The following is an 18,123-nucleotide window of genomic DNA, read 5'->3' as shown; positions in this document are numbered from 1 at the left end:
TTCTTTTGACTTAGCAATGGATGCTAAATTTCATGAAATGCCTTTTCAGCATCCACTGAACAGAACCACACACCTTTCCTCCTGTATTTATGTGGGACTTGACTGATGGTTCTTGACATGAAACTGCTCTTACATTCCTCGAATAGGCCCTGCTTTGTCAGTTACTTTTTTTTTTTTTTTTAACATCACTGGATTCCGTTTGGTGATAATTTAGTTTTTTCTGTCTGTATTCCTAAGCGGGCTCTATGTAGTGACATTAAAGTCATGCACCAGCTTCTTCAGATGAACTGAAGGTGGCTTGAGAGAGATTAGTCAGCATTTGGGTCATCTGTTCTCTGCAGGCTGTGAGCCAAGCTGATGCCAGACCCTTTTTTAGTGGTGGAATTTTACTCCGTTTAGCCTGTTTTGCTCCCGTTCTTATTTTTTCTCTTAGTCAGACTTGTGAAGGGCTTATCTATTTTTATGAAACCAGCTTTTTGGACTTACTTATCCTGATTAATTTCTATTTCCTGATTTTATATCTTTACTATATTTCTCTTCCAAGCAATTTCTAAAAAGTTTTTTTTAATATTTTACTTATTTTGGCTGCAACGGGTCTTCATTGTGGCATGCAGGATCTTTAGTTGTGGCATGTGAACTCTTAGGTGCGGCATGTGGGATCTAGTTCCCCGATCAGGGATCAAACCTAGGCCCCCTGCACTGGGAGCACAGAGTCTTACCCACTGGACCACCAGGGAAGTCCCAGCAATTGCTTTTCTTTGTCTAATTTCTTAAGAATACTTAGTTCCTTTTTCTTTTAGCCTGAGAATCATACACATTTCAGCACAGAGCATCTTTTCATTGCATTCTTGGCAGTTTGTAATTTTTCTTTTAATTTCTTCTTTTGATCCAAGAGTTATATATGTGCATCTTCTTTTTCTAATTTCCAAGCAGTTAAAATTTGGAAAGGAGGGGGACACCTTTTTATTATTTATGTCCAACTTTAATGGATTATAACAAAAAAATGTGGCCTTTAAATTCTCTGATTTAAAAAAATGTGTTTCTTTGTAGTCACGTACATGATCTATTTTTGTAAACATTTCACTAACCTAAGGGAAAGGATACTTGAAATGTGAGGGATGCTGGATTCTACATACATATTATATCAGCTTTATTGACTGTATGATTTAATTTCTGTATCCTAATTGGTCAATTAGAATGCTCAGGAGTGAACCCAGGTGTTCCAAGATCACCCATTAGCACTGTATTTGCATGAAATTCTCCCAGCATTTCCAGAAACTTTCTGTTCACGCTCTCCATCACTCTGCTGCTTGGTGCACACGTGTTCCTAACACACCATTAATTGTGCCTTTGACATTTCATAACATTCCTCTTAATTCAACACACTTGACCTTAAACTTCACCTCGTCTGATGTTAACTGCACATTCTGCTTTTTGTTCTCATTTATTTGGTATCTTTGCCCTCATCTTTATTTTCAACTTTCACCACTTTAAGTGTGTTCTCTTAAAACACTTAAAGCTGTGTTAGCTGTGTAGTGTAGAGCTGGGTTTTGTTTATTTCTCAGCTCTATTTAGGTACCTGTCCTTTGGTGGGAAAATTCAGTCCAGGTAATAACTAACACTTGATTCTGTTCCCTTCACCTTCATGTTTATTACTCATCACGAAGGGACTGCCTCTGACCACTCCCTCCCCAGTTTCCTGGTCTGCCCAGGTTGCAGCCACTGCATCTCTCCCCTTGCTTGTTTGTAAGTCCCCATTCAGGGCTCCCCCCCTTCCACGGCCCTTGTGACCATGGCCATCACGTGAAGACTAGTGTCCAAGTACTTCCCACGCCAAGATGTTTTCTTCCCCCATCTCCCCAACGCACTAACCATGGCCCAGGAGGCCTGTGGAACACTGACTTTTATGATCGGATCCCTACTTCTAAAAAGAAGAATGGGCAGAAGCGGAGGAAAAACAGAAGCCACGGAGAGACTGGGTCAGGAAGTTACTGGATCAGAGATGCTGGTGGCCACCAAGATGGTGACACATGATGGAACTGCAGACGTGTTTTGGAAATTAAATTCTAAGAGAAAAAATAAAATAGTTCAGTGACCACCTGTAAATTGCTCCATCCAAGACCCTTCCCTCCACCCAGATGCCTCTCCTGACCTCCAGACACCTCACAGCTTCTTATACATCTTTGCTCAACTACCCATGGGTGATTCAAGCTCAAATCCATAATCTTCCCCATTCCACCAAAACTGTTATTTTCCTGGCAAAAGATGTCACCATTGACCCAATTATCTAAATTAAACCCTAAAGGCCACCCCAGAACACTGTTCATCACTCAGTTATACATCAAGCCTACCTCCTTCAGGGGTCTGGAAATCCATTCTTCTCGCTCTCCCCAGCTCCACTGCCTGCCTCGGTCCTGGAAGGTCCCCTCCTCCTGCCCGAGCAGCTGTTCTCCCAGTCTTTGGTCTCATCATTTTCTGCTCCTATTCATTCCATCTATTCATCACCCTGAAGCCGGAATTATCTATAGTTCAGACGTTATCATGTCACTGCTCTGCTTAACACCCCTCGCTGGCAGGCACTGCCTTCATTATAAAACCCCACACTCCATTGTCTGCTGGCATTCTCTCAGACAAAACCCCAACCTGAACCAGCCTACCTGTCAAGCAGAGTTTATTATTAGACTTCTGGATGGTGTCACGGACCCCAGGGGCAGGACTGAGGCCAGAACAAAGGATTCAAATGTCCTTCCCCTGCCCCTCCCATCCCTGCTTCTCTGGACATGATGGCTTCAGCCATCACTCAGGCAGCAGGCTGGCCTTCTCCCCACAGAAGAGAACTCCAGAGCTTCAGGCCTTCTCGTTTCAGCCACTCGAGAGTGGCCTGACGCCCTGATCTCCAATTTAAAAACCTGACGGGGGGGCACAGTGGTCCAGTGAAGGCAGGTGCCCACTTCTGGATCAATATGGGGTCCACCACACAGATGGCCTGGGAGGAGAAGCAATACTCAGAAGGGGGTGTCCAGTGTCCAGAGTTCTCAGGACAGGGTCGGGGAGGTACTGCAGGGCAGACAGAAAAACAGCTGCTCCCCACCCCTTCAGTCTCCCCTCGGGCTAGTTTCCCTGCCTTTGATCCTACACCTGAGCCTTCCGGAACCTTCCAGAACCGCTCAGCCTCCCAGAACCGCTCAGTCTCCCGACCGTGCAGGCATTCCAGCGTCTTCACACAGCTGCCCCTCCGGGCCCCAACCAGTTTCCTCATCAGACTCTCCACCTGCCCTCAAAGCTCAGCAGATACGCCGAGTTCGGGGAGACTCCCCCCACGCCCACCTGCACCAGGCTAAGGCCTGCCCTCGACAAGAGCCCCCTGCGGCCCCGGCTGCCCCGTGACAACACAGACCACGCTCCTCCTGAACACTGTCTCCTCACTGAACCATGAGCTCTTGCGGGCAGGAAGCCTCCTTCACTTCTACCTCCAGCGCCCTGTGCCTGGCGCCAGCAGGTATTCACCTGTCCAGAAAGCTGCCTCTTCCTAAAACTACTTACGTTGATAATCTCCTTCTGCACTTCTAAGTCAGAACTGCTGGGATTCACTAATCCACTTCACATTTAGCAAGTCGCTCTTACATCTGAGCACAGCACTTTGACATCTCCATGGCAATAAGCCCCGTGACAGGAGGTGGCTTTGCCAGCTGCCTCGAGGCACATGCACTGGCCAGCGCCATCGGGTTTCCCTGCCGGAGAAGCCTGGACAGGCAGGAGCACCGTCTGGGTGTATGCCCGTGGCTTTCACCCTGCCCGTGGCCCTCCTGCTCCTCTCAACACAGGGCCACCCCTCAGCCCCTCCCCTCCTGACACTATGCCGATGCCTCCCTCCCTCCCCAGGCTGTGGTGGGTTCTATTCAAACCGTACTTGAATACCAAGTAGGTGTCAGGTATTTCAGATTCAGAAATGAATACAGATTCTACCCTTAAGAGACATATAATGTGAAACCCCTCTCTTAGCATTTACTAAGGGGCGGGGTCGTTTAACCCTAACCCCTCAAAAGGCAATCCAGAAATGCTTGTGGAATACATGAACCACTTCATTCTGGTAGCATAAGCAGATGCTTGGACCACCCAGGAAACGGGATCCTTAATTCTGTCCAGAGACTTACGGACAGCTTTGCAGTACAAGGGGCACCGCTGGGGGTGTACAGAGGCAGAGGAGGAATTCACCAGGGGCAAGCAGGGGCAGAAGTCAGTCCAAGCGGAAGGAACACTGTGTGCACGGACAGAATACCCAAGTACGTGCAATGCTCAGGAAATGATGAGAAATAGCCCCGTGGCACTGGGACCCAGGCTGCAAGGTTGTGTGGTGACACGACAGCCAAAGGCGCGTCCAGGCTGGACTAGAGGCATCTGAGCACTGAGGTGACGTGCATGCCACAGGGCGGAGGACGGGAGAAGGGGCAGCAACTAGACATCAGGCAGGAAGTTTCAGCTACAAGGCATTCGCCTGCCATTCTGACACCATTCTGACGAAGTGTTTGTGAATCTAAAACACATTAATTAGCATTATACCAACAATGAAAATTTTCACTGAAAAAAGTATTTTCTGGAATGAATTTCACTAAATCTGTATAATTCCCTGCTCAATTTTCTAAACAGAAAATGTTTGGGGAGGTGTGTTCTATCTATAGTTGTATTAGTCAGAGCTTCTGTCATTGTGGGATTTCTTTGGAGCCATTTTTTCCCGTGTTAGATCTTAGAAAGATGACAGCTGTGTCCATTTTTTAGCTTTCTGTGACTGCTGTAACACACTGGGGGGCTTGACACGACAGAAGTGGATTCTCTACAGCTCTGGAGGCCAGGAGTCTGAGCAAGGGACCAGCAGGGCTCCACTCTTCCCACAGCTCTAGGGGAGGTTCCCCCGCCTCTTCCAGCCTCTGGGGGCTCCGGATGGTCCTTGCCTCGTGACCACACTGCTCCAGTCTCTGCCTCCATCTTCACGTGGCCTCTTCCCTCTGGGTCCTCTGTGTGTCTGTCATAAGGATGCTGATTATGGGCTTCAGGGCCTACCCGAAATCCAGGATGATCTCATCTCAGCATCCTTAACTTACCTAATCAGATCACATTTACAGAGTCCCAGGGGTTAAGATGTGGACACAGCTTTGAGGGCAAGTTCAGCCCGCTACACTGGTGTACCGAGAACGTTCTTCCTCTCTGATTTTTCAAATCCAACCCTCTTCCCTCGTGTCCCTTCCCCTCTGGAACACACCCCAGTCCGGCCACCTGCTCTCAGCACCAGTGTCTCTCCCTGGGCCTTATCTACAGTGGTCTCACCCTGTGACCCATGCAGCAGCCAGGATGATCTTTCTCAGAAAATCAGTTGAGGCACGATACTACTGCTCAAGCCCCTCTGTGAGCCTGCCACCTCACTCAGAATAAAAGCTGGACTCTGCCCCACGGTCCCAGACCTGGCTTCTGTCTAATGTCCCCTCCTAACCATCCTTGCCCCCAGCCTCCTGGCTGGCTCTCCAAATACACCAAGCATGTGCTCCCTCCTCAGGGTCTGGGCACATTTTCCTCTGCCCAGAACACCTTTTTCCAAGATATCCCCAGATGGGATCTCTACTTGCTGTCCCCCCATCACAAAGGCTTTCCCTGACTGCCGTCTACAGGACAGTGTCACTGCCCTGCCCCTGCCCCTGCCCTCTACTGCAGGGTCAGCAAACCAACAACCATGGTCTGACACTTGTTTTTATAAATAAAGTTTTTCTGGAATGCAGCCCCACTCATTTGTTTAAGTATCACCTACAACAACTTCTGAGCTACAACTGCAGAGCTGACAAGCAGCACAGACACCACGTGGCCCACAGAGCCTAGGACATTTACCACTGGGCCCTTTATAGACAGCAGGCACCTTCTGCCCCATCCCTTCAGTCCCTTCAACGGACTTCACAGCTCTTACCACTGCCTGCCTGGTTGCCCGTCCTTTGCCTATACACACTCTGAGGTCAGCTCTGTGAGGGTGTCAGTGTCCGTAAGCACCTGCCCCAGTGCCTGGGGCACAGTATGTGCTTAATAAACACCCGCTGAAGGACTGTGCAAATGAAGAAACCACAGCCGCCTCAGAGGAGAGCTCAGCGCTGGTGGGATGGGAAGACAGACTTTTCCTACCTGCCCTTTAAAACCTTTTCATTTCACATCATGGATATGTATTACTTACTAAGTAACTTTTTTTTTTTTTTGGCGGTACGCGGGCCTCTCACTGCCACAGCCTCTCCCACTGTGGAGCACAGGCTCCGGACGCGCAGGACCAGCGGCCATGGCTGACAGGCCCAGCTGCTCCGCGGCACGTGGGACCCTCCCGGACCAGGGCATGAACCCGTGCCCCCTGCATCAGCAGGTGGACTCTCAACCACTGCACCATCAGGGAAGCCCCTAAGTAACTTTTTAAATAAAGTTACTTACTTAGCAAGTAATACATAACTTTTTAAGAATAAACAACTGTTTAAAAGTATGTGACTAGAGAATTATGCACATGAAAAGCAAGGCACTTACCCTCTAAATTAAAGTGATGTGGAAGGAGATGCCATCAAATACACTACCTGGTTTTGCAGAAAATAATATTTACACAGTTAATGTTATAAAGACCGATGACTGATTTAACCAGCAATATTGACGTGACTGTATGAGGGATGGGGAAAATAAGGTACAGAATGATGGAAAGAGCTCAATCTTCATCTATTATAGCAGCAATTAATGACTAAAGCAGAAATCATGAAAAAGCATAATTTACTTAATAAAGTACTTATCAAGATGGAGGTAATTCCAAAAACAAAAACAGGTAAGAGTTAGAATGGTTTTCTTTGAGGATGAGAACCAGAGAAATCAAAAAACTGTATTTCTTTTTTTTTTTTTAAACAAGCGTTTTGGTACTATTTAATTTTTTAACCATTCACAGAACTTTTATTCAAAAGCTAACAAGCAGAATGGGTGCTCATCAGTTCAGGTCTGTCCTCCTGCACTGCTAACCCCACAATGTGCTCACTCTGCAGACATGGGCTAACTACTTCCACCTGGCAAAGCAAAACGCAAACACCAGGGTCAAAATATCCTGCTTCTTTTCACAAGGCAGGTGAAATCTTAACCTTAAAGTTGAACAAAGGATGGTGTGTTGCTAGCCTGGTAGCACCACCTCCTGCATTAAAGTGGGAAGCGCATTCCCCAGAAACCCCCCACTGGAATGCTTCTGCTCTGGGCTGCCTCAGAAGCAGCTGAGCAAGACTGAGGCACAGGTGAAGTGGGGGCCATGTGCTCAGACGGTCGTGTCGGGCGCAGCCGCTGCTGCCGGCACACTCAGCATCCAGCGTGCTTCCTGGCTGCCGGCCCAGCACAGCCCTTGGCCAGGCCCCCAGTTTATAGAAGCTCCCCTAGACGGGGTGGTTTTCGAGTTCTCTACATGAGCTCCTGGTCATGACCCCACGTTGCTGACCAAGTATGTGTGCTCTCACAAGCCTCAAACTGTCCGCCTGTAAGCAGCCGGCTCAGGTGCACCATTTCTCCGATCCGCCCACTGGCCCTTCCAGACCTTCACTCCAGCTCCTGTCACGCTCGTGTAAGAGCTAACTCAGATCTCATTTACTGCTGCATTTACAGTGGCTCTGCTTTTCTGGTGAAACCCTGTCTGACAAAAGTTGACTTTTAAAAAGAAGTCTATATTCCTTTATAAGTTTTAGAAATTTGGATTTTTTTCAGAATGAAATACCTTTTAATCTCCTCTAATAACTGTCAGAAACAAACTCAGTCTAATGCTTTTATTGTTTTAACATAGATATACTAATGACCAGGTAATCTCTCTAATTTCCAAAATGTGGACTAAGAATTTAACTTAAGTAGAAACCTAAAATATACAAAACTGAAGTAGTTTTACCAAAATTAGGTATTTTCCTTCATGGAAAAAAAATGAGAAAATGCCACATGGTTTTGAAAAAAACACACAGCTTTCCCCTTGTGGTACACTGGGAGCCCTGGTTTCTCCTGTGCCCCAGGTTTAAATCACTGTAACAAAACAGAACATACAAGCATGTTCTAGAACCTTACATGAAAAATTAGCCACTTATATTTACCTTAGTAAATTGAAAGCAAAATACAGCTTTTTCCAAATGAAGTCTTCTTTCAGAATAACTTTTCCCCAAATGTTTATTAATACAGTGATCTTCTGTTTCTAGAAAAGACTAGACTTTTCCCGATCTTTCACTTGAACAGAAATACCACTCTCCAGCCACCATCCGAAGAGGAAAGGAACTGGGACCGAGAAGGTCTTTCAGACGGAGTGGACAGAGGGAGGCAGCCGGCGGGTGGAGCCTTTAACAGGCCTCCGTGGCCCCCAGGAGGGCTGGGTACAGCCTGCGTCCCGTCTAGGAACTGAGGACAATCAGTTTGTGCAGCTGGTACAGAAAGGTGTTCTTCCCTCTGCTGCTCTCCCGGTCTGCCTGCTCCATCACCAGCTTCAGATCAACCTATCGGGGCAAAAGGACCAGTCAGGCTCTGCAATGGGACTTTTCTAGACATAAAGTAAAACAAATAAAATTATACACACACATATACATAGACACATAAGATAGCAGAAACTACTCTTTTAATTTTCTAAAAATATTTACAGAACGCTTCTCTATTCTCACAACAATAAATACTATATATCTGCTATTTCATCTTTAAATTCATCCTAATAATATGGCAATCTTTACCCGGAAATCTCCCATACATTCCTTCCTATGTAACTGTGAACAGTAAACGTGAACAGAGGCATTAAAGCATGTAAGTTTTCTAAACCACACCAACCTCAGAATGAAATTCTGCTTTCAAAGTAAGCCCTGCTATTAGCCTCAAACACCCCCGTGGAGGCTGTAGGAGAGGTGGCTGGGGCACAGCTCTGTGCACATGATGGAGCTGGCCCCAGGGACTGGTCCTCAGGGCTCTAACAGGGGAAACCAGTCATGGAGCACATGGAGAGAAGGAACATTCTGCAGCAGAAGTCACTTCCAGACTCAGAGTGGGACAACACCATCTCCAGGGGTGGTAGCCTACTTCCACTGCCAAAGGGATGAGGAACTAGTGCCCCAGCCGGTTTATTTATAAAGACATCCTTGGCTCTAGGATTAAAGCTTCAAATTCCTCCCTGAGTTCCTTTCCTGAAATTACATTTTACTCTAAATCTTACAGACAGGAAATGTCAAGGTGCCCCATATGGGCTGTGCCCTACTTCACAACTGCTATGGACTGAATTGTGTCTTCCAAATCCCCAATGTGATGATATTTGGAGATGAGGCCTTTGCAAGGTTATTCAGGTGAGATGAGGCCTTTGCGAGGTTATTCAGGTTAGATGAGGTCATGACAGTGGGGCTCCCATGATGGGATTAGGATGGCATTAATGCCCTTATAAGAAGAGACACCAGAGAGACACCACTCTCTCTGCCATGTGAGGGCACAGTGAGAAGGTGGATGTCTCCAAGCCACTCCAACAACAACCAATGTACCCTAAAAGCTAATCCAAACATTCATACCTGTTTTATCCAAAATTAAAGGATAATAAGCCTGAGGTCTAATTTTTCACCAAGACATTACACAGAGTATACTATCCAGAAACAGCCAGTGTGGCCTGTGACCCTGCCCCGTTAACCAAAGAACCACACACTTTGCCGCCAGGCTCCCTCTGCTCCCCGGGCATCCTCCACCAACCCTGTTGGAGCCCCTGAATCCATCAAGAGTTCTGTTCCCATCAATCCTGGTGGTAGGCTGCTCACGTGGCCATCTATTTCTCACTCACCTGATTCCACTCATATGGTTTTTCATGCCACTTAGGAACAATCTTCTCTCTTGGTTTCAATGGACAGAACAAACTAAAATTTAAAAAAAGAGAGTTTAAGTCACCTTAATTATACATTAGTAATTGAAAACACTACTGTGATTTTTAAAATGAGATTTAAATCCTATGTACTTTCCCTCAGAATTGTAACTCCAATAAGTTTCTTAAAGGTCAAAATTTATGTAATTATGATCAGAGAATATTTTAACCCCCTATACATTCAAAAACAAAAAAAATGGAGCAACGTGGGTCTGTAAGACTGACCCTTGTTTTCTGTGTTCCCCTAGTAACCAGTGGAGCTGCTCCGTTACCACACATCGCCTGGGTTACTGAGTCAAGTTCTAGGAAATGTAAGAGGATCTTTTATACCATTTATTCTTAAGCAGCCATGACAAGTTGGAAATGTCATCAGCTTAAAAAGGCAGAGATAGAGAATTCTAGCAATAAGAGTGTAAAGAAGTCTGCAAATCTTCTTGCACCACCCCTCCAAGCAACTATAAAACTAGACAAAATCGTCCAAAAAACATGCCTGAAGACTCTGGATATTAACCAAAAGCAAATTCAGAAGCATTCATTCACAAAAAACTGCTGAACTCCAGGTAACAACAGTGGAGTCTGTGGAATTCATGCCTGGGGCTACTCCCACCCACCACTCACACCCACCCCACCAGCTCAACCTGGCACCCTAGTGTTCCCAGGGTGAAAACAGGCATCTTCACTGCCAGACTGAATTTACTTGATTTGGAGCAGAGGGTAAAAACCCTCATGCCTGGCAGCACTGTCAGTAAAAATGGCAACCTCAGTAGGAAATAAATGGAGAAAGCCCACAGCTCTGGGAGCCTTCTGCCCTGGTCCTGCTTGGGGCCAGCAGCAGACCAGCTGACAATCCAGAAATGCAAGAGGGAGATCCTGGAAACGAGTGCCGCAGAGGCTAGTCGGGCTCACCACACATTCCCTAGCTGACGGAGAAGCTGCACACACACGTGCAGCAGAGACCTACGAAGGCCCCTGGCCTGCCACACAGCCCTGGCCGACTAGAAGGTGGCATGCACGCACAGGAAAGCCCTGGCAAGAAATAAAAGCCAGATTTCAAAACTGCCTGAACTTTGGATGTACTACCTGACCCACACAGAGACCCACCGGCAGAGGGCAGAAGCCTTAATGACTTAGGTATTTAAGCACAACTTCTCACTAATCATTGGCTGAGCACTAAGCAACGCAGACACAAGGATGACCCCTAACAAGCCAGGCTGAAAAATAAAAAGAAGAATTAAAAAAACAGGCATTAGTGGCCTTACAACATGGTGGGGAAACTGATTCTGCAGAATTCTGCAGGGAGTAATCAAAACCCTACATTAATACACTACGTTATCTAAAATGTCCAATTTTCAGCAAAAATTATGATATTTTGTGAAGAAACAGGAATGTGTGACCCATACTCAGGAACAAAAAAAAGAACAGCCAACAGAAGCTGATTGAGTGGACTCAGATGTGGTTTTAGCAGGTAAGACTTTAAAAAAGTCACTTCAAGTACATACAAAGAATTAAAGCAAACTGTGTTTAAAGAAATAAAGGAAAATATGATGGTAATGACTCAAAGGTAATCTCAATAAAAATTTAAAACTATACACAGAACCAAAGAGAAATTTTAGAGTTGAAAGGTACAATAACTAAAATGGAAAATTCCTTATGTAGGAGACCAAAATCTGCAGGTGTGAGATGCACAAATAAAGAATCAGTAAACTTAAGGATAGATCAATAGAAGCTAACTAATCTGAACAACAGAGAGAAAAAGGACTGAAGAAAAATGACCAGAGCCTCAGAGATCAGTGGGACAACATCAATTGTACACAAACACATGTAAAATGGGAGTCCCAAAGGAGAGGAGAGCAGGAATAGGGCAGAAAAATCATTTATAAAAATTCAAAGATGCAAATAGGTTATAAGTAAAAGGATAGGAAAAGATATGCCATGCAAACAGTAACAAAACCAAGCCAGAGTAGCTATATTAATATCAGACAAAATAGACTTTAAAACAAGAAATATTACTAGAATAAAAAGAGAGATTTCATAATGACAAAAGGACTAATACATCAGAAAGATACAAAAATTATAAACATAAACGTGTCTAACAGAGCCCCAAAAGACATAAAAGAAAAGCTGACAGACTTGAAAAAAGAAATAACTCAATAATTAGTTCGAAATTTTAATATCCCAGTTTCAACATTACAGAACTAGAGAGAAAACCAGCAAAGACAGTGAGTCCTAGGACACCAACTCAATCCACCCAACATCTACAAAACACCCCCCGCAACAACAGACGTGCAGTCTTCTCAAGTGAACATGGACCATTTTCCAGGAAAGACTGTATGTCAGGCCATAAAACAAGCCTCAAAAAATTTTAAAAGAAATTCTGAAAGACTGAAATCATTCCAAGTATGTATAATACCTACACAGAAATAAATTATATATCAACATTTTAAAAAGTTGAAAAATGCCAAAATACTTGAAAATTAAACAATATACTTCTAAATAACCCATCAAAGAAGAAATCACAAGGGAAACTAGAGAATATTTTACAAAGAATAAAAATCAAAATACAACAAATCAAGAAGTATGGGATGCAGCAAAAACAGTAACGGAGAGAAATGTATAGCTTTAAACGTCTGTAACAGAAAAGAAGGTCTCAAAACAATAATTAAGCTTATAAGTTATGAAACTAGAAAAAAAGCATGCTAACCCAAAGCAATCAGAAGTAAGGGAATAATCATTATGAGAGTGAACATCAATGAAACAGAAAAAAGATAAACACTAGGGGGGAAAAAAAATCAACAAAACCAAAAGTTAGTTCTTTAAAGGGGTCAACAGAATTAATAAACTTTAGCTAAGCTAAACTGACTTAAGAAGAAAGAAAATCTGAACAGACCTAAAACACAAGAAATTAGTAATTTAAAATCTCCCCACAAAGAGAAGTCCAAGCTCAAATGATTTCATTAGTAATTTCTATCAAATATTTAAAGAAATATCCATCTTATATAAACTTGTTCAGAAAATAGCAGGAAACACCTCCTAACTCATTCTATGAAGCCAGTGCTACTCTGATACCAAATCAGACAAAGATATCACAAGAAAACTTGTGATATCTTGTGAAACCAATAACCCTCATGAACACGGATGAAATATCTTTAGCAAAAACCTATTAAAAACCTTTAACTTGTTTGCTATAAAACAAGTTTATAGGGACTTCCCTCATGGTGCAGTGGTTAAGAATCCACCTGCCAATGCAGGGGACACGGGTTTGAGCCCTGGTCCGGGAAGATCCCATATGCTGCAGAGCAACTAGGCTCGTGTGCCACAACTACTGAGCCTGCGAGCCACAGCTACTGAGCCTGCACGCCTAGAGCTCCGCAACAAGAGAAGCCACCGCAGTGAGAAGCCCGCGCACTGCAACAAAGAGTAGCCCCCGCTTGCTGCAACCAGAGAAAGTCTGCATGCAACAACAAAGACTCAACACAGCCAAAAATAAAAATAAATTTAAAAAATAAATAAAAATAAAACAAGTTTATAAAAAGAATTACACACTATGTGGAATTCATCCCAGGAATGCAGGCTAGTTTTAACAACCAAAAAGCAATTAATGTAATATACCATACAAATCAAAGAAAAAAACACATGATTATCTCACAGATACAGAAAAGGCATTTGGCAAAATGTGACATTCTTTCCTGATGAAAGCTCTCAGCAAACTAGAAATAGAAAGGAACTCCTTCAACCTGATAAAGAGCCTCTACAAAAACCCTGCAGCTAACCTGCAGCTAACATACTTAGTAGTGAAAAACGATGCTTTCTCCCCAAAACTGGGAACAAGGCAAAGATGTATGTTCTCACCACTTCTATTCAGCTCAATACAGAGAGTTCTAGCCAGTATAATAAACAGGAAAAAGAAATTAAGAGTGTACAGATTGGAAAGGAAGCAGTAAAACTGTCTTATTCATCGTAAAACTGTCTTTACTCATCCTGTATGTAGGAAATCCTAAAGAAGCTACAAAAACTACTGGCACTAACAAACAGGTTTAACAAGGTCACTGGATAAAAGATCAATATATAAAAATCGAGCTTCCTTGGTGGCGCAGTGGTTGAGAGTCGCCTGCCGATGCAGGGGACACGGGTTTTTGCCCCGATCCGGGAAGATCCCACATGCCGCAGAGCGGCTAGGCCCGTGAGCCATGGCCACTGAGCCTGCACGTCCGGAGCCTGTGCTCCGCAATGGGAGAGGCCACAACAGTGAGAGGCCCGTGTACTGCCAAAAAAAAAAAAAAAAAAAAATCAATTGTTCATTTCTAGCAATGAACAATGCAAAAATAAAGAAAACAATCTAAACTCACAATAGCATCAAAAAGACTAAAATAGAAATAATTTAACAAAATACTGCACACTTGAAAACCATAAAAAGTGTTAAGAGAAATTAAAGGATATCTAACAGACATTCCAGCTCAGTGCATTGTACAACTCAACACTGTTAAGATGGCAGTTCTCCTCAAACTGATCTACTGATTCAATACAATCCCCATCACAACCCTGCAAGGTTTGTTGTAGAAATGGACAAGCCGATCTTAAATTTTATATGGAAAGTAAAAGGATCTAAAAGAGTAAAAAAAACAACTTTGAAAAAGAAGAACAAAATATGAGGACTAACACTACCCAATTTCTATTAAAGACAGACATAAATCAACAGAACAAAATAGGAAGTTCAAAAATAAACCTTTACATTTATGGCCAATTGATTTTTGACAGGTGCCAAGGCAATTCAGAGGGGGAAAAGACAGTTCTTCAGCAAATGGTGTTATAACAACTGGATGTTCATATGTGAAAAAATGAACTTAAGACTCTTACACGTCACACCATATACAAATATCATCTCAAAATGGATCAAAGACCTCAGTACCATAAGTAAATATAAGAACTAGAGGAAAACAGAGAGAAAGAAAACTCTTCTGTGAAGTTGGGTTTAGCAAGGATTTTTCAGATATAACACCAAAAGCATAAACCATAAAATTTTTTTTTAAAAAGCTAAAGTGGACACCATCAAAATAAATAACGTGTTCTTTAGGATATGCCATTAAGAAAATGAAAAGACAAGCTATGCGATGGGGAAAATATCTGCAAATTGCATATTCGGAAGAGACTTTTAGCTAGCATTTATAAAGAACTTCTGTAACTCAATAAGACGACAATCAAACCAATTAAAAAACAGGGAAAAGATCTGAAGATACTTCACCAGAAAAGGTGTATGACTGGTTAATAAGGATATATAAAGATCTTTTATATCATTAGTTATTAAGGAAATGCAAATTAAAACCACAATAAGATACTACCGTAACTCCACTAGATTAAGTACAACAAAAAATACACTGACAATGCCAGGTGCAGGCAAGGATGTGAAGAGACTGGAACTGTCATATGTTGCTGGTGGGAATGTAATATGCGAGTCACTTTGGAAAACAGTTTGTCCATTTCTTAAAAAATTAACATAAACTTACTATACAACCTACCAATTCTACTCCTAGATATCTACCCGAGAGAGAAGAAAATATATGTTCACTCAAAGACTTTACATGACTTTCCAGAGTAGCATTATTCGTAACAGCCAAATACTGGAAACAATCCAAACATTTAATCAACTGGTGAATGGATGGATAAAGGAAATGTGGCATACACAAACAGTGGAGTATTATTCAGTTGTCAAAAAGAACAAACATGTTACAACACGGATGAACCTCAAACATATTATGCTCAATGAAAGAAGCCAGATTTTTTTTAAAAACATTATGCCATTTATATAAAATTTTCAGAGAAGGCAAATCTATGGAGACCAAGAGCAGCTCAGTGGTTGCCCCGAGTGGGGGTAGGAACAGGAGTTGCTGACAAACGTAAGAACTTGTGTTTCTAAAAACAGCTTTATTGAGGTACGTACCATGAACTAATTAAGTACACAATTTAATAATTTTAGTAAATTTATAGATTTGTGTGACTATCACCACAACTGTTCTAAGGTATTTATAAGCGAACTTTTGGGGATGACAGAACTGTTGTAAAGCTGAGTTGTGGTGATGGTTAGCACAAGTCCGCAAACTTACTAAAACCACTGAACTGCTACCCTAACCCCCACCTACCCAGAGCACAGCAAGTCAGGACACGGCCACCCTCGTCGGGGGTGGAGAGAGAGGGAATAAGGAGAGGCAAAGGAGCACCAGGTGACTGGTCCTTCCTGGCGAGAAGGCATCCTGTGCTGTTGGGAGCAGAGCTGTGTAAGAACGGGGAGCATCTGCCAACTTGGTGACCTGCCGCTCCTTCCCATACGCATTTTGGGTGATTTCTTTTAGCTTTATGAGCACTTTATGAGCACTTTATGAGCACTTCTTTATGAGCTTTATGAGCACTTCTTAAGTTTTATAACACGGTTTCCCTCACGTGGCACATTCACTGCGTGCAAACACACTGAGATGACCTGTGCACTGTACGTATGTTAAACTTCAACACAAAGTTCACGTAAAAATATTTTCAGCCTTTATCACAATGGCTAAGGCAGCTCTGTTTATCTAACACCTTTCTGAAAGGTGTCCACTGCTCCCTGTTCTCGCGCAGGACTGGATGTGCCGGGAGCCTTCTGTTTGCTCCTCCCCCATGTCTGTCCTCCCTTCTCGGCCTCCTCTAAACTGTCCAGGCTGACCTGGGCTCACGGGCTGCACCAACAAGAGCCCCTGTCCTAGGGATTCGGATTGGGTTTGGCCAACGGAGAGCCCAGCAAGTGTCGGGGGGGAGGGGGAAGCGCGACAGCGGGGCCCACTCCTGTAAGTTGGTCCTCTCCACACAGCCTCTCAGCCTCCACAGCCCAGGCCCCTTCCCTCCCTTTGCCCCTGAGGTGCCCACTGTGGTTTCCCTCCGACCTGCCTGTGCCATTTGAAAGGGTCTCTTTATCACATTCTCAAGCCGCCCCTACTTGCTGCCTGGCTCCTGGCAGACGATCAGGACACAGGTGGCTGGTGCCTCCGTCTGGCACCTCTAGCTGCCGCCCCGCGTCAGAGGATCAGTCTATCACGTCTCATAAACAATTCAAGGCATTCACAATCTAGACAGCTAAGAAAGAAAACTTGTCATCACACAACTCACCCTAAAAGTTTCTGCCGAGCATTATCCTGCAACTGTGTGATCCTTTCTGGCCCAAGACACATCGATCCATTTGGTCCATCACACACTAGCTTGTTAATAGCGGCTCTGAGAATATTAATCTGTAAATAAATGGCAACGTACTCATATGGTTCTTCTATAATTGAATTCCACTCCACATTTAAATAATTCATAAGCATTCAGATTTCATATTTTCATGATTATCATCAGTACTGTTTCTGGAAGAAATTATCAAAACACCACAAATAACACCAATAACCACTATCAATAATTTAAGAAGCAATAACAGAAAAAAAACAGCAAGGAAGGTTCAGACTTTTCAGTGTAAGCACACTTTTTAAACTTCTACTAAAATTTAATAGTTTAACCCATGGGGTTACACTGTTCAAAATCTACTTGTATCACATACACAGTAAGCCCTCTGTATCTGTGGATTCAACCAACCTTGGATCAAAAACATTCAGGAAAAAAAAATTCCATGAAGTTCCAAAAATCAAAACCTGAATTTGCCATACACTGGCAACTATTTACACAGGGTTTGCATTGTGTTGGGTCTTGTAAGTAACCCAGAGACCATCTGAGGTGTGCGGGTGGTGTGCACAGGCTATATGCAAACACTGCACCACTCTACATAAGGGACTGGGGCTTCTGCAGATTTGGGTATCTGAGGGGGGTCTTGGAACCAATCTCCCACGGATACCGAGGCAGGACCATATGTTCCTCTCACTTTGTGCGTGTCTTTTCTTCCTTAATTTTTTTTAATATTTATTTATTTGGCTGCATCAGGTCTTAGTTGAGGCACGTGGGGTCTTTCGCTGCGGCACGAACTTCTCTCTAGTTGTGGCACACGGGTTCCAGAGCACGTGGGCTTAGTAGTTGTGGCACGCAGGCTCTAGAGCACATGGGCTTAGTTGCCCCACAGCATGTGGGATCTTAGTTCACCGACCAGGGATTGAACCCACGTCCCCTGCATTGGAAGGAGGATTCTTAACCACTGGACCACCAGGGAAGTCCCTTGTGTGTGTTTTTTCAATTGAGGTACAATTGGTACATGACAGTATGTTAGTTGCAGGGGTACAAAAGAA

At 43.8% G+C, this 18,123-nt stretch overlaps 1 protein-coding gene across 1 annotated transcript in view; it reads right to left on the bottom strand.

The window, feature by feature from the left end:
* Window positions 1-7,785: 7,785 nt before the first annotated feature.
* The window catches only part of TDRD9 (tudor domain containing 9), a 114,429-nt gene continuing 104,091 nt past the window's right edge, over window positions 7,786-18,123 (bottom strand). The window contains exons 34-36 of the mRNA XM_027120685.1: window positions 17,021-17,139; window positions 9,812-9,884; window positions 7,786-8,504 (exon numbers count right to left, since the gene is read on the bottom strand). Coding sequence (XP_026976486.1) covers window positions 8,403-8,504; window positions 9,812-9,884; window positions 17,021-17,139 — 294 coding nt within the window. The 3' untranslated portion in view covers window positions 7,786-8,402. The remainder of the gene's footprint in view (window positions 8,505-9,811; window positions 9,885-17,020; window positions 17,140-18,123) is intronic.

Source organism: Aethalodelphis obliquidens, unplaced genomic scaffold (assembly GCF_003676395.1).
Source record: "Aethalodelphis obliquidens isolate GAN/ISIS:26980383/991018 unplaced genomic scaffold, ASM367639v1 scaffold21, whole genome shotgun sequence".
Taxonomy (NCBI): domain Eukaryota; kingdom Metazoa; phylum Chordata; class Mammalia; order Artiodactyla; family Delphinidae; genus Aethalodelphis; species Aethalodelphis obliquidens.
The sequence above is the reverse complement of the archived record's forward strand: the minus strand, read 5'-3'. Positions and strand labels throughout refer to the sequence as shown.